At 32.8% G+C, this 18,079-nt stretch overlaps 1 protein-coding gene across 4 annotated transcripts in view; it reads right to left on the bottom strand.

The window, feature by feature from the left end:
- The window catches only part of USP15 (ubiquitin specific peptidase 15), a 125,618-nt gene that overhangs the window by 61,429 nt on the left and 46,110 nt on the right, over positions 1 to 18,079 (bottom strand). For all 4 annotated transcript variants that reach the window (XM_067697197.1, XM_067697198.1, XM_067697201.1 and 1 more), the window contains 3 exons: positions 17,763 to 17,889; positions 11,381 to 11,526; positions 6,842 to 6,903 (listed from right to left, as the gene is read on the bottom strand). In XM_067697197.1, coding sequence (XP_067553298.1) covers positions 6,842 to 6,903; positions 11,381 to 11,526; positions 17,763 to 17,889 — 335 coding nt within the window. The remainder of the gene's footprint in view (positions 1 to 6,841; positions 6,904 to 11,380; positions 11,527 to 17,762; positions 17,890 to 18,079) is intronic.

The following is an 18,079-nucleotide window of genomic DNA, read 5'->3' as shown; positions in this document are numbered from 1 at the left end:
TGGTAACAAATTTGTATACTTTCATAGAAACTTTAAGAATGGACTTTCTGCGAACTATAATAACCTGTTCTTTTAGTACCAAAATAAAACTGTCATAACCAAATCTAATCTTTCAAGTAAGCAGAGACTATCATGCTTATAAATACTTAAAAAGTCTCTGTACAGTTTATTGTTAAAATGAAAACACTTTATCTGACAAGAGTTTCCTAATATGAATTTTCAATCTAATAGGTCTATCCACCATTTCTGAATCCATTTATACAGTTAACTGTGCAATTACTATATATGCAAATTGGGCTTAATAACTCTTTAAAAAATTCTAAAGTATATGCTAAGTTTTTCTACGTGTATTTAAACAGGTACAATAGCATAACAGCTGGTGTAAAAAAAATAAAAACAATACTGCAGAGTCACCTAGATGTTTATTATTTATCCTAACTGAAAAATAGTATGCAATGGTTTTATTTATAAAGTGCTTCCTCTCTCCAAGAACAGCACTCAGGGACAGAGTGCTGTAAAAATACTAATATGCCACTAGATTAAGTTTACACTTAGTGCTTCAGTCACTAACTTGGAATTCTGTTAATCAGAACACCACAGATGGCAGGGGGACAACATATGAGTTAAGAACTACTGGCTTAGTTTTCTATTTGATTTTTTTTTAGCCTCTCATGCCTTACCTTGTTGATTTTGGATTCTTCTCTGAATATTTTCTAGCCCATGAAAACTGCCTCTTCAGTTATCAATGACGCTTATCTTCCTCCACCAGATTTTTACTCACATGTTTCGTCAATATTTTTGAGCAATTAATGAAAACGTCTGAATTAAATCAACTTCTCATGTTACCCTCACAAGAATTTTTACTTATTTCAGGAAAACAGCAAAATTTGGACCTTTTTATTTCCATAATGTTAGTAATCTCAAAGGCATTCTTTGAGATAGTTATACCTAAATGAAACCATACAGAAAAAAATTAATAGTACAATTTAGTCAATTAATGAAGTTGTACTGTTTCTAACTGAGGAATAAGGTGTTAACATTAAAAAAATTTTCTGGAAAGTAAGGGATAATCTATTGATTAGGTTTCTCCTCTCTTCAGGAACACCCAGGATTCTACAATTATTCTATTTAAAATAATTAAAAAAAAATACAGGATGTGGGCTTCCCTGGTGGCACAGTGGTTAAGAGTCCTCCTGCCGATGCAGGGGACACGGGTTCGTGCCCCGGTCCGGGAAGATCCCATATGCCGCGGAGCGGCTGCGCCCGTGAGCCATGGCCGCTGAGCCTGCGCGTCCGGAGCCTGTGCTCCGCAACGGGAGAGGCCACAACAGTGAGAGGCCCACGTACCGCAAAAAAAAAAAAAAAAAAAAGAAATGTACGTTCTGATTAACAGAATAGAAAAATAGACTGGTTTAAGCTTTTCTAAGGTATCATTAGAAAATATCACGTTTTTGAGAGGTTTTAAGAAATCAGATGCTTAAAAACTAGATTAGAAATGCACGTTCTGAAAAAAACTAAGCATTTTAATATTTTAAAAATACAGCATGAATATAAAGATGAAAAATTCAAATTATAAATTGATAGCTAGCAGAAAAATCCAGATGGAAAACTTTTGAAAATTTTTTAGGTAGGTTCTTAGGTTTCTAATATAGATTTTGGATTGTCTTAGGGTATATACATTTTTATAAATAGGACTACATGTTTTGTTTTGTTTTTGCGGTGTTGTGGAGCACAGGCTCCGGACGCGCAGGCTCAGCGGCCATGGCTCACGGGCCCAGCTGCTCCACGGCATGTGGGATCTTCCCGGACCGGGGCACGAACCCGTGTCCCCTGCATCGGCAGGCGGACTCTCAACCACTGTGCCACCTGTGAGCTTAGCATCACCTGTGAGCTTAGTAGCAATGCAAATTCATGAGCCCTACCCAGATCTACTGAAACAGAAATTCAGGGGATGGGGCTGAGGAAACAGTGTTTTAACAAACTGAACAGGTGAGTCTTCGTTCTATCACCATATTATAGCTTTTAATGATTTTTCCTTGGCTTTTGACACTCTAGGTAGGAAACGGTTATGTGCTAAGCAGTATGAGCACTAGACAGACCCCAGGTTAGTGATGTTTATTAGAACTAGCATCTTCATACCATGTTGAGGACGAGGGGTTGTCTCCTGACAGATATGATGACAATTATAAGCATATAAAACAGGCTGTTCTGTATCTTAATAACTTGAAGTTTCTTTCTTGAGGAACTTAAAATTACATGCCTTCTGCTGGAGTTGAATTTGTCTAAGTTACATCTGCTTGTAACGTAACTTCAATGAACACACAGAATTCTACTTTTCTTTTAAAGTTGCCATTTACCCAAAAAAAGAATTTGCATCCTTACTTCAATTATATACATATAAATAAATGTTAATTCCTCACTTTTTTAATCTATACTATTTTCCTCCACTACAGGTGTTTTCTCAATGTTCTTGAATATTATAATTTTACACAGTATGTTCTAAGTTTACCTAAATGGTACTGAGTGAAATCTCATTTTGTTTTTATTTTTTCTCTCAACTTTATGTTTTAAAGTTTATCCAGTTTCAAAGATCTCACCACTGTTACTTCTATCTGCTGCACTGGCATTCCACAGTATATCACCATCATTTTTCTTATTCACTCTACCAGAGACAGACACTTAGCTAGGCTGTCTTCAAATCCCCACTACCACAAACAACGCAGCTACAAAGATTGTATATTCAGGGACCTGTGTGAAAAATTCCACTGAGTGATGGGTCAGAGGGATTAAGCATTCCTGATTTAATTAAACACTGATATATAGCATGGTAGTAGTTTGTACTCCCACCATCAGTACTAAGACTTCTCCTACAACACTCCAAACACTTTTTATTAGCATCCTTTTAAGTTTTTGTCATTCTGATGGCTATTAGATTGTATCTCATGCTTTAATTTTTCTGATTACTAGTGAGTTTGTGTATCTCCTCAGCTACCTGTCAGCACTTGGGCTTCCCCTTCTTTAAACTATTTATATCTTTTATTTTTTAAAAGCTTGTTTGCTTTGTTTCTGTTAATTCACAGCAGTTCTTTGTACACTGTGGGTATTATTCTCTTGTAGGTTTTAGATTTTCTAAAACCGACATTTGACTTTTAACTTTGTATATGGTTCCTTTAACAGAAATACTTAATTTAATGCAATCAAACATTAATTTTCACACTATGTTCTGTGATCCCTAAGTCACAGATATTTTCCAAAATATCTTATTAGCTTTAAAGCTTTACATTTCTTATTTGAGTCTTTCGTCCTTCTGGAGTCTTTGTATGTAATGTGTAAGGCAGTGATTCTGCTTTCTTTTCTCCAAATAGTACTCCTAATAAAATCTAAGCACCTATCTGCTTTAAGCAACCTGTTTTTCACTGCCGAGCAGTGCCACTTACCATACATACAGGAGTTTTTCTTAGCTCACTAGTTTATTCCAGTCTATTTGCCTTTCTTTTGCTAGTGTCATAGTGTTTTTATTACCATAGCTTTGCAGTAATCCTTACTATCTAGTAGGTAAACACTTCCCTTCCTCCTCTTTGTCAAAACTGACTTAGCTAATCCTGGATCTCTACTGGAATATGTTAATTTTAGAATGAGTTTCTGAAGTTTCTCACACACACAAACAGAGGGGAAAAAAAAAGGTCAGGATAGAATTTTGTTTCTGTGTTTTAAAATTTATTTTATTTCCTTTTGGCTGCTATGGGTCTTCGTTGCTGCGTGCAGGCTTTCTGTAGTTGTGGCGAGCAGGGGCTACTCTTCATTGCAGTGCGCAAGCTTCTCACTGCAGTGGCTTCTCTTGTTGGGGAGCACAGGCTCTAGGCATGAGGGCTTCAGTAGTTGTGGCACGTGGGCTCAGTAGCTGTGGCTCACGGGCTCTAGAGCACAGATTCAGTAGTTGTGGTGCACAGGCTTAGCTGCTCCGCGGCATGTGGAATCTTCCTGGATGAGGGCTCGAACCTGTCCCCTGCCTACTGCTATATCAGTAGTTATAGTTGAGTTAGAGACCCTATGGCCCATAAAGCTAAAAACACTTATCTGGTTCTTCATAAAAAAGAACGCTGACCTATGGGTATGGAAAACACCTATTAATTTTTACAAATTAATCTTGTATTAGATAATGTTGCTGAATTCTCTTAGTTCTAGTAGTCTGCTGATTGGTTTTGGATTTTATGTAGATTGCATCATATGTAAATAGTGAATTTTATTTCTTTGTAAAATTCTAATCTTATTTGGTTTGTGTTCAAAATTTCTCAATTAAATGTTTGCTACAGATTTTGGGTTTATAGGCTTTAACAAGTTAGGAGAATTCCCTTTTATTCTTAGTTTTTTGAGAGTCTTTTCATACACTAGATACTGATTAAAATTTTTTTTTGTATTCTAATGAACTATCACTTGGCAATTTAGTTTATTAGCTAGGTTAGCAATGACTAAATTATTTATTTATTTATTTAAGAATCATTATTTTAAGGTTTCAAAACACAAATTCACAACCTCTTATCAGAAAATCTGAAATTCCAAAGTTTCTGAAAACTTAAAAAATTTTTCATAATTCACTTCAGGGCAATCTAACCTGAACTGAAATGATGCTATTTACACTCCTTCTTTATCTTACTTAGTGTGGATACTTACTGAATATTAATGTGCTTAACTGTAAGAGTCCCCCTGGACTCTACAAAAATAGTAAAATAACAGGTGGCACACGTACCATATTACTTCTCAGAGGTTTAGAAAGTCCAAATATTGAAATACAACTAGCCCTAAGTGTTTCTGATAATCCTAAAACCCTTAAAAATATTTCCTCCCATTCGGCATGTTGCCTTTTCACTCTGTTGATTGCTTCCTTTACTGTGTGGAAACTTTTTAGTCTGATGTAGTCCTTTTTGTCTATAATTGCTTTTGTTGCTTGTGCTTTTGGTGTCATATTCATGAAATCGCTGCCTAGACCAATGTCATGAAGCTTTTCCCCTAAGATTTCTTCTAGATGTACAGATACAGGTTTTTTTTTTTTTTTAACATCTTTATTGGAGTATAATTGCTTTACAGTGGTGTGTTAGTTTCTGCTTTATAACAGGGTGAATCAGTTATACGTATACATATGTCCACATTATCTCTTCCCTCTTGCATCTCCCTCGCTCCCACCCTCCCTATCCCACCCCCCCATCCCACCCCTCTAGGTGGTCACAAAGCACCGAGTTGATCTCCCTGTGCTATGCAGCTGCTTCCCACTAGCTATCTGTTTTACATTTGGTAGTGTATATATGTCCATGCTACTCTCTCACTTCATCCCAGCTTACCCTTCCCCCTCCCCATATCAGGTCTTATTTTTAAATCTTTAAACCACATATCTGGTAAGGGGTTAATATCCAAATATATAAGAAACTCATTACAATTCAACAGCAAAACCCCCAAATAATCAGATTAAAAAATGGGCCTGAGACTTCTTTGAATAGACACTTCTCTAAAGAAGGCATACAGACAGGTAATAGGTATATTAAAAAGATGTTCAACATCAGAAATCATTGGGGAAATGCAAATCAAACCACAATGAGATACCACCTTACACCTGTTAGGATGTCTATTATCAAAAGAACAAAAGATAATAAGTACTAGCAAGAATGTGGGGAAATTGGAATCCTTGCATACTGTCGGTGGAAATGTAAGATGGTGCAGCTGCTATGAAAAACAGTATGGAAATTCCTCAAAAAATTAGAAATAGAACTAGCATATGATTCAGAAATCTCATTTCTGGGTATATATCCAAAGGAAATGAAATCAGTATCTTGAAGAGACATCTGCACTCTCAAGTTCACTGCAGTATGATTTACAATAGCCCAGATAATGAAAACAACCTAAATGTCTATTGACAGATAAATGGATAAAGAAAATATGGTATATACATACAATGGAATTTTATTCAGCCTTAAAAAAGCAAGGAAATCATGCCACATGTGATAACACTGATGAACCTAAGGGACAGTATGCTTGGTAAAGTAAGCCAATCACAGAGAAATACTGTATGATTCCACTTATATGAGGCTATGTAAACTAGTCAAACTCATAGAAACAGAGAGTAGAACGGTGGTTCCCAGGGGCTGGGGGAAGGGAGAAGTGAGAAATTACTCTTCAACAGGAATAAAGTTTGTTATACAAGATGAATAAATTCTAGAGATGTGCTGTACAACAATGTGCCTACAGTTAACAATACTGTAAGTGCACACATTTAAAACTTTGTTAACAGGGCAGATATCAGTTATGTTTTCTTACCACAATTAAAAAAAAAGTTAAAAAGGTTTCTAATCACTCATTTACCATCAAAAGCAATTCTTATACTCCTTTATCTCTACTTGTGCTGTTATATTCTAAAACACCTATCTAAATAAATAAAATATTGCTTTCACGATTAGATTTAAAATGTTGCTTTCACATCAGATTCATTTTCATAAAGAGCATTCTTTTAACAGACACTTTTAAAAACACCACAAAATGCTTGAAAAATATTAAATAAAATGTTTAATAGTGATTTGATTGTATTAGACAATGCACCATTACATTTATAACGTATTTATACTGTACCTTATTCTAAAAGAGATTAGAATTGGAAGGCTTTTAAATTACAGCATATTCATTTAAGTGCAAACTTAGATAACTTCTATACGAGAATAAAATATTAAAATATAAAGAAGTTATATATATTTACAATTGCAATACACAATTAGGTTCTTCTATCATTCTGGATTTTATTATCTGAAATCAAAGCTTCAACATCATGCACTGAGTCATAAAAAGTGGGAGCACTTACTTAGGAGTAGAAGGACCCCTTGGCCATGTTCCGTCTTCATTCTTCTGTTCTATCACTAACACCTGCAAATAAGACACAATAAAAGAGTGTTTTTCCTTAACCCTGAAGTTAAAATAGCTTTAGAAGATTAGCTGTATATGCTAAGAAACTAAAGTAACTCTGCGATGACTTAAAGGACACAGTAGACAAGGTGAAGAGGTATTTGCATTTTGATTCCAAAGCTGGCCAAGGGAGATAAAGAGACCTTAAATATAAGAAGTCAGCAATGACGGTCAGAAAGAAAGAAGGTAAAACACTACAAGGAAAATCATTGGTTCTATGACTTTAAGTATAAAAAACTAGATGCAATATAAGTTCCTTGAGTTTAGGGCACACTTTCTATTTCTTTTCTATTTGTAGCTTGTAAAAGTACTGTGCAAAAAACAGATGCTGAATAAATGGTTATAGTTGTTGTTAAACATACTGATGTATGATCTCAGTCAGCTATTATTATGCAAATACTGAGGAACAGTGGCAAAGATAATCCCAAATTACAGAGTATACATAATTACACATAATTTGTTTGGGGCTTTGAAATTTGTCTTTATTTACATTATAAAATTATAAAATCTTTTAACATAGAAACGATAGAGCCATGTGTGTGAGAATCAGACTAAGTTCCCTACTGCAGCATGGTCAGGGTAGACCAAAAACACCTCTAATAAATGAAAAGTACAGGCTAAGGTGAGCTATACTTTATTTTAAAACATCTCAGAATCTTTTTTCATATGTTTCAGTCTAAAAAAGAAGGCTTTCTTCTAGTTTTTACTAGGGGCAAGTCTGTGCAAAGAAGAAAAACTAACCAAAATAATTAAGTTAACAAAAGAAATATGTGATCATCTCAACAAGTTAATATCTAAATTTCCACAGGAAAACTATAATATAGAAAACATGCCTTGAAGTAAATTCAAGGCATTAAAAATTTGTATATATTCTACATATTCAGTTTCATTAACTCTTGTTTCTTAAAATTGCAATTTTGTAACCTGTTCTGTATACTCTTAGTAATATACTTTTGAGTATATGTTTCAGGCAATTTATAAGCTGGTATTTGGATCTTAACAATGTAAAATGTAAGCCTGATTCAGAACACATATACCAATGAAATAGCGATTTAAAAAATTCATGGAATCTTGCTGTTGAAAGAGTATGCTAATTAAAATACTAAAGTTGTCTTTTAAAAGAAAAAGTTATTTCCTACATTCAAAAAACACACATGAGGGACGTCCCTGGTGGTCCAGTGGTTAAGACTCTGCACCCCCAGTGCAGGGGGCACGGGTTCAATCCCTGGTCAGGGAACTAAGATTTCTGCATGCCACATGGTGTGGCCAAAAAAACAAACAAAAAAACACACACACATGAAGTATATGTAACATATAGTGAATAAGTGCACTGTATACCTGCCATCCTGATCCCTCCCTGATCATATTTCTCTCCTTACCTACCACAGACAATTAACCATTATGCTCAACTGGCATCATTCTGATATATATTTACATATTTATAAAACTGAATTTAGTGAGTAGTTTTTAACTTCTGAAGAAAGGTTTTCCTTTGCTACAACTTATAACTCTACAGACATCTACATAGAAATTATATTATATAAAAAAAGATATATACATACATACAAACTTTGTCTCTAGGAGGACTTAAACCAGTTATAAAACAAAAGATTTTACCTACAGAAAATTTCAAAGTTATGCATTTAATATAATTATTTATGGCTTGTTTTTTAAAGGAAGGTCTTAAAGCTGAAGAATCAAGTAAATATTTAAAGTTCAACTGTAACCTTTAATTCCTAGCAGTATTTGTACTTTAAATTTTTTGTCTTTTTTATCTTCCCGGACCGGGGCACGAACCCATGTCCCCTGCATCGGCAGGCGGACTCTCAACCACTGCGCCACCAGGGAAGCCCCAAATTCTTTTTGTCTTTACAGTCACAGATATTAATGTTGAATGCCACCAGAAATGTTAAAACTCACTCGTTTATTCAAATGTATCATTTTCTGAATAAAATTTTGCTCATGGTTAAAACTTTAACTCAAAATGAAATTATTTTTTAAAAGATTTTAAGATTTAATTAAATTGAACACACACATACAAGGGAGAGAGATAAAGACCACCCATTTTGGGAGATAAACTCTTCAATAATGTATCTTCGTTTCACTTTCTAATGAGGATACTTTTATTTCAGTAAAAAAACAAAACAAAAAAAACCAAACTTCTTTTAAGTCTAAGATAGTGTTTAGTTCATCTATCATCAGTCAGAAAATAACTGGTACAAAACCTAGAAAATTTAATCCATGTTCTTTGAACCATTCCTATTTCAAAAGATCAAATGTCCCTGAAGATATTTTATAAGAATAATATATTTAATAAGATAGTTAATCTTCTTATTAAAATAATTTATTGTCATCTTCATTCTGATAAATGCATTCCTATCAAGAATAACAAATTAAATTCTCTAAGCCTTGGTTTTCTAATGTACATGATGAGTAGAATAATAGCCATTACTCAGAATCAATTACTGAAAAGATTTAAAGAAATAATCCTATATATTTTAAATTGTACTCCTGGAGCTACCTCAAGGCCTGATGGATGGTAACCAAGGAGAGAAGTGTATGTCTATTTGGAAGACAGAAAGAGGAAGTTGGCTGGCTAAGGAGGGGAGTGTTGACTAACCAGTAGAGTTCCAAATGTCTCACACACTCAGCTTCAACTGGGTAACTCCTTTTTTTTTTTTTTTTTTTTTGCGGTACGCAGGCCTCTCACTGTTGTGGCCTCTCCCGTTGCGGAGCACAGGCTCCGGACGCACAGGCTCAGCGGCCACGGCTCACGGGCCTAGCCGCTCCGCGGTATGTGGGATCTTCCCGGACTGGGGCACGAACCCCAGGCGGCAGGCGGACTCTCAACCACTGCGCCACCAGGAAAGCCCTGGGTAACTCCTTTTAATTGTAATACATATTATTAGATTCCATAAGATTTCACGTAAGAATATAATGGCTAAAATAAGTCTGAAAATCACTGTTTTATAGCCGAGTACAATACTTGATATATAGTAGGCATTTGCTAAAAAATTAATTTCCTTCTGTTCCTCTGAGTTTAATAACTTACATCATGTATCAGTATCAATTTTAAATAAAACAGAACAAAACAAAACAAAAAACTTCCATATACTAGAGTGGCAGGCTCTGGGTTAGGTACTAAAATAAAAATAAATAGGACACAAAGTCCAACTAAAAACAGGACCTCACAGTCTAGTTGGGGAGCTTAATATATAAATAACTTAATGAATGATACAAGACACATATGTAAATCACTATGGAAGTTAAGGGAGAAATTTCTTCTCCAAAGTAAAACAAATCCTATACCTCAACTAGATACTGAGATAAATAGATCAGGAAAGGCTCAAGAAATGATGTGACAAATTTTGAATTGGAATTTGAAGGATGAATAATCTGATCTGGTTAGATTATATGAAAGGATGGGATGCTTAATTTCAATATTTGGATGTTTAAAAGGACTTTTTCTGGATGAATGCAGGGACTGGGGCAACAGGCAGATGGAACAACATATATGAAAGCACAGGAGTATGGAAAAGCATAGCAGGCTTAGGGAACTATAAGTAGTTCAGTTTGGTATTATTAGAGTGTAGATCTAAAGGCAAGGATAATCGAAAGATGCTGGAAGACTAGGCAAAAGGATAAACCATGACTTGCATGCTGTGTTAAGGTGCCTGGACTTTATTCTACAATTGTTAAGGAGGCAGGAAAGGTTTATGAAAAGGAAATAATAAGGTTTACATTTTAGGAAGAGTATTCTGACAGAAATATGGAAGACTGAGAACGAACATGCAAAAGACTGGAAGCAGAGGGATTTGTTAAGAGATTATGGAAAGATAAGGGGTGAGAATGGGATACAAAGATTAATTAAAGAGATATTTAGAAGGTGGAAGCAGTAGAACTTGCTGATTGTGTCTAAAAGTCTTCATTTCTCAACACATTCATTTCTTTAGATTCTGTCATAAAGAAAGACCAAACTGGGGGTTGATACCTTCTAGCGGGGGTTGCCAAACTAAGTTCACTTAGCTCACTGACTGCTTTTGTAAATAAAGTTTGTTGGAACATAGCCATATCCATTTTTTACATATTGTTTATGGCTACTTTCTTGCTACTACAATGGCAAAGTTGTAGTCGTGACAGAGACCTTACAGACCACTGAGCCAAAAATATTTATTTGATCCTTTACAAAAAGTTTGCTGACCCCTTATTAGCTATTTTTCAATGGAAAATAATTTCTTTTTAAAAAGTAGGTTATTCTCAAGCTCAAGGAGAGAAGCAAAAGTTATAATTAGTAACCAGCAGGGATAGAGAAGAGTTAGAAAGAGGAAACCAGAAACAGTAGAATCCATTATAGATTGTCAGGATAGCCATAAAGTTTGTGACTCCCAAAAACTTCATGTATAATATGCTTAAAATAAACAGTATTGCTAAAAAATACCTGTCCTTGGTATAAACCAGCATCCTGAATGGTGCTGTCTGGTTTATTCAGTGGTTCAAATGTATTACTCATGTATTTGTTCCACAATCTGGTCTCCTTTTCATCTGGAATATTGAAGATTTTTCTTATTTCCTTTTCAATTGTATCTAGATTTAAGGAGGAAAGATATGTAAATATAATATTTAAAAATATACCACAGAGAGTTAAGTGCTCACTAACATAAAAATCCTAAATTTAAATTACTGATATAATAGCAAGAATAGATGAACAAATATGTAGGAAATACATAAAAACAATAAAGAAAAATTTTAAGACCAGGTATACTTTTTAGGAACAAAATGGTAATTATAACTCAGATGATTACTTTGGGAAATTAAGACCTCAAAAGGTAAGAGTTCAATCATATAACACTAAAATATAATTTATGTTATACAGGATGAACTTTAACTTTTTACACATTATAAAATCAATATATTTTCTAATGATATGTTGGAGTTAGAAATTAAAGTATGACTCAGAGATGCCACAGATAAAAAATATTTTAAGTTATAACCAATTTAAGAATAATTTATATTAAGTTGAATACAATTTACAGTTTAAATAGCTATCTAAAATTAAATAGAATATAGGGACACAAAGAAAAGTGCCTTCTTTGAAGAGAGGTCTGAATTGGTCAAAATTTCTTATTTCCAAGGTAAAGCCATATATTTTCTTTATTTCTAAGCCAATTATCTGAACGGAAGAAGTCTTTCTTTTAAAAAACTGGAGCAGTTTAATCTGCTGTAAAATAAGATATAGGAGTGTCTACATGTTTGAGAATAATTAAGTTTCGGTACCATATTTAGATGAATCTTTTAAAGTACATAAACATTAGAAAGAGATATTAGAAAATATTACTATATCTATCAAATTATGGTCAATAATTTACCTAACTTAGACTCAAGAAAATTACACTTAATATATTTTATGGCATATAAAGAAATATGAAATACTTCTAAATTTTAGAATACTTGATTAATTTTGGAAAAACCATTATTTGTAAAATACTAAACCTAAAAATACATGTTCTCTTAAAAAATATAAAAACCCACATCTATCCTACATAATTAAACTTAGTCCAATAACACTGTTTATGTTCTACTTAGCAGCTAATGTTCTTTAATAGTCTTATAGTCAATGACAGTTTGATTAAGGCATTAAATAAGTAGTAAATACTATAGTGTATTTCAAAACCTAATGCAAACTAGCCAGAACATTTAAAAAATTACATTAAAGAAACATAAATACACTGTAAGTACTGCTTTCTATTTTGGCGGCATTAATTTTTTTTATTGAACTGTAAATGTATACAGAAAAATGCACAAATCATCAGTATATAATGATAAATTTCCATAGTGGATACACCCGTGTAAGCAGTACCCAGATCAAGAAACAGAAAATAACGTAGGAAGGACGACAGAGGAAGAAGCCAAGGAAGGGAGGTCATTTTAGTCTTTCTATAAAAATGAATACTTCTTTCCTGATTGAAGAAATAAATCTTGCTCATTGCAAAAATTCAGAAAATACAAGTAGAAATAAAATGTCCACCTAGAAATAACCACTGTTAACATTTTGATACTTCTTCCAGGCATTTTTTCTATTAATACATACATATTTATATACATAATATAATATATACCAACACATATGGAAATGCCCCCTTTATTGAGTTTTGAAAAGGGTAATGCAAAGACCCTGAGATGGGAATGTATTTGGCATGTTTTAGAAGAGAACGGTGCACCAATGTGGCTAAAGTGGAATGAGCAAGGTGGAAATAAGACCATAAAGGTACACATGTAGGATCATACAGAATTGAGGCAGTTATGAAAGTATTCTATTTTATCTGATTAAGAAGAGAAGTCATTTAGGAGTTTTGAGCAGAGAAGTGGTATGATCCAATTGACACTTCAAATGTTCACTTTTGCTGCTAGTGAAAACAAACTGCAGGATGTCAAGGGTGAGAGACTAGGCTACTACAGAAATCCAAACCAAGGTGGTAATTGTGGAAGCAATGTTAAGTGGTCAGACTGGGAATAGATTCTGAAGGCACTGCTTAGAATATACATTGCTAAATTATATGCAGGGTGAGAAACAGAAAAGAATCAGAATGATACCAAGGGTTTTGGCCTAAGCAATTAGAAGAGTGCAAGTGACGATTACTCAGATGAGGAAAAATGACAGAGTAGTAGCTTTTAGGGGGAAGGGAGAGAGTTTAGTTTCATATATGTTATCTTTAGATTCTCATCAGACACATGTGAAGATATGGAATGGTTGAAACTGGAATTAAGGGAGAGTCTGGGTAGGAGATATAAGACATCAATATACAGAAAAGTATTTAAAGCCAGGGGACTAGAGGAAGTCATCAAGGAAAAGAAAGAAGATCCAAGGACTGAGCATATCACACTGATGTTCTGAGGTCAGAAATATGAAGAGGATCTTACAAAGGACTCTGAGAAGATGCAGCCAGTGAGAACTTGTACCCTGGCAGCCATGTGAAGAGAAAATATTTCTAGATGGAAAAGTCAGTAAGTATGTTAATTTTTGCTGGCACATTAAGAAATGGAAGACTTCGACCACTGGATGTATCAATGTAGAATTAGAGACCATCACAGAAGCAGAACCAAGGAAGTGGTTGGTCTGATTTAGTGGGTTCAAGAGAGAACGGGAGCAGAGGAAGTGGTAGCCAGAAAGCAGTTTGCTTAAACTGAAATTTGGCAAGTGCAGTTGTAGATAATGACAGCCTAGGGTATATCTATGGGAACTGGTGGTTGAGGCTGGATGCAGATCAAGATCACTGGAGTTGAGAATGTCAAGGTATTGAGAACATGTGCATATTTTTCTGTATATTAATCCGACTCTATTAGGCAGTTAATGAAAAGCATAAAGAGATAAAAATATATTAACACAGATAACAGAAATAAAATTATTGTGACAAACATTTCTAGTAGGAACATTTAATAAGAAAGTTAAGCAGTTCTATTAATAAATTTTATAAACATAAAGCATTTTTCAAATTTTATAATAAAATTATTTTTCAGTGGTATCTTTAAAGAAAAAATAAGAACAAGTTTTATCTTCCTTATTGACACATGTTCAATACCCAAATATATCAATTTAGGGAGAAAAATATTAAAAAGGCAAAGTATTTTGGCTCTGAACATGGTAAATTATTTAGATCCTACCTATGGCTACTATCATTTTTATTATAAATCAATGTAGGCATTACTAGCTGAAAATGGAACATTTTATTATTTGGTAAAAACAGAAAACAGGTGCTTATATTTCTTAATTCCATTTACAAAATTTGTATACTGTATTTCATGTACATAGCTATTTTGATCCTTTTTAATCAAGATTGAAAAAACACACAGGGAAAAATATACATCTCATATTTCCTTTCTTATCAAATTCTTTGTTTCAAAACTCACTTCCTAAAGAAACACAAAATCAACCCAATTAACATTTGCACAGATTGTATAAGGCAGCAAATTAAGAAGTGAGACTCTGGTATAAGGGTCTGGGTTAAGGAGTTAAAATACTGGCTCTATCATTTGGTACCAGGGTGAACCTATGTAGGTTACTTAACCCTTCTTAGCCTAGGCTTTATCACCTTGAAGATGAGGGTACAGTAATGTTGAGGTTTAAATAAGAAATTTCCTGTAAAGTGCCTAAAGCATAGTAAGTATTCAATAACTGCTAACTATTATAACAATAACAATGAAGTTTCTAAAATTCCTGGCTTGATTAATTTTTGCAAAACTTTTTGCTTAAAAAGCAAACTTGCTCTAACATACATTTTCAAACTTTTAAAACTACAGTAAGGAATTGTGTCCCACTATACACATATATGTTGATATTTTCTATTCTGATATTTTCCATTCCATTCTCTTTACTCCACAAACTGCTTAATGACCACGAAAGTACAGACAACACAGTTTGAAAAAACTGTTCTAGTAAGAAATGTTAGCTATATGAAAAAATTTATTCATATACAATTTTAAGGCATATAGCCAATGTATGTAGCATTTTAAAGTATTAGTAAATTTAAGCTATGCTAATTAACATCTATATAAATCATAAACTTTTTGAAGCAGAGATTCTTTACAAATCATCTCCTTGATAATTCTTACCTAGTACTTAACGTAAAAACTCCAAAATGCTTGTTTTGAGTTCAGAAATTAAACCTTAGATCTTCATATAACGAGTTTTAAAATATTTTTCAGTAAACTAATGTTCTAAAATAAGTTTCTTATTGTCTCATATAACTTTTATATATATATATATATATAAAATTTTCCTATAGAAATGAGGTAAGAAACAAAGAAACTTTAATACCAAAAGTTTAATACCAAACTTTAACTAGAAAATACCAAACTTTAAAATAACTAGAAAACATTACCTACATCAAGCATTTAAGAGGTAGCTTATTTATATTCCAATTGGCTGAACATTTCAGAAGTTAGTCTCTGAATTAATTTTAATAGGTCATCTTTGTTGGACAGACTTACAGATTCTTAAAGATTCTTATTGTGTACATTTTAATATCATGATTAATGTAATTTTATACATTTAAAACTTTCAGTTCTTAGGATATAGAAATGTTTTACTTTCCTGAATATGTTCCAAAAATCTAGAACTGAAAACGTTAAGTACTTTATCCATAATAATACTTTATCCATAATAATGTAATGAAATGACATTTATATGGAGTTCCTAACATTTTAAGCATTCATTTTAGAAAGATGACTGTGTGAGTTTATTGAAATTGCATCTCAACTTACAAATGCTCTAGGTAAATAAAGAGAGGGAAAATAAAAAATCCATACATAATGTCTGGCAAAAACATTAGGATTAACCAAGCATTAGAAATTGAAGAATGGTACTATTTCATGAAAATTATGAGTTAAAAGCATTTTCCTGCAGTGAAATGGCTATGTGGTGAAAGTCAAATGTACTTAAGAAATTCAGAAATATTTTTATTTACTTTTAATAAAGTGTACTTAATGACTGGTTCCAACAAGAAAAGCTATATGGTGCTATAATTCATAAATTTTCTAATTTTTCTTTCTAAGTTCTACATTAAGTGTTATGTCCTTCTCCAGTGTCCATTTGCACTTTCCAACAAGATCAATGTTATTGCCATTAATCTTCTGTTCCAAAAACTTTATTTGAAAATAACAACCTTTTATAATTTTTATTTTGAGTTGTGTCTTATCAAAAAGTACTGCAATTCTGTTATTAAATACATAATCATTTATTTAAAAAACATTTTATTCAATATATTCTTTTTTTAAATTGAAGTACAATTGACATACAACATTGTATTAGTTTTAGGTGTATGACAGAATGGTTCAACATTTGTATACATCACTAAGTGATCACCACAATAAGTGACCATCTGTCACCATACAAAGTTAGAAAAACTTTTTCCTTGTGATGAGAACTTTTAAGATTTACTTTCTTAGCAACTTTCAAATTTGCAATTCAATATTATTGACCATAGTCACCATGCTGTACATTATATCCTCATGACTTACTGGAAGTTTATACCTCTTAATCCCCTTCACCCTATTTCACCCAACCTCCAAGCCCCTCCCATCTGGCAGCCGCCAATCTGTTCTCTGAATCTATGAGTTTTATTTTGTTATTCAATACATTCTTGATCTTAAATTAACATGTGGCTTTTAAACAGAATTATAAATTTACATGTATTTAAATATACATTTATATGTGTAGATAGGTAAATATATAAAGATATATAAATACATAGGAGTTAGGCACACTTATATTTGATATATAATTCTGTAACCTATTCATTATTAAAAAAAAAATCAGTGAGTCATATTAATGCTAAGCCCGCTGCTGTAAGTAGCTACTTAATTTTGTATTTATAGAGTCCAAAGAATAAACTGTGAGAAAAAAAGAAAATAAATGGTCATTTTTCATGCTAAGAATGGTAAATTATCATTATTATTATTGATATATATATTACATTACCCGACAAAGTTTTACCTAAGCAAGTTTTTATTTAAAGTTCTACTTCAATTTATAGTCATGTTACAAACATGATATGTATTTTCAAATGCTAAATTAAAACAATTATTTGATTTTTTTTTAAAAGTAAAATGGCACAAATATTAAACTCATTTAATAATGTAAAGTAGACCTAGAAATGATAAATAATTCAACTCTAAGCTAAGACATATTGAATGATGCTTGGAAACCTGTAATGTCTAAGGATAAACACTTAAAATGGTTATCATCTTCGTAGCATATAACTAATAGAATTTTAAATAAATTTCTAATAGCAATGGTTTAACAAAGAAACAGGATCTTGCATTACCTATTGTGTCAGCTTTGCTAAATCTTCGAGTTACAACATTGTTCATGTTTCCATTTTCACAGAGCTTCAATTCTGTGAGATATACTTCTACTTTGCAGTGCTTTACAAACATACCCTGTTCAACCACCTAAAAAACAAAACAAATTGGTTCAGCTATAGCTTGATATATTTCACTGTTTTGAATAACAATACATTTCTCTAAAGTGGCTTTAGAAAAAACCTACAGATCTCCAGTGAGAAACTAGTAACTATTAAAACCCATCAGTAAAAAATAATAGATATTGGATAGCTGAAAAAGAAAGGAACATTTTTGGAAA

Source organism: Pseudorca crassidens, chromosome 11 (assembly GCF_039906515.1).
Source record: "Pseudorca crassidens isolate mPseCra1 chromosome 11, mPseCra1.hap1, whole genome shotgun sequence".
NCBI classification, from domain to species: Eukaryota; Metazoa; Chordata; class Mammalia; order Artiodactyla; family Delphinidae; genus Pseudorca; species Pseudorca crassidens.
The sequence above is the reverse complement of the archived record's forward strand: the minus strand, read 5'-3'. Positions and strand labels throughout refer to the sequence as shown.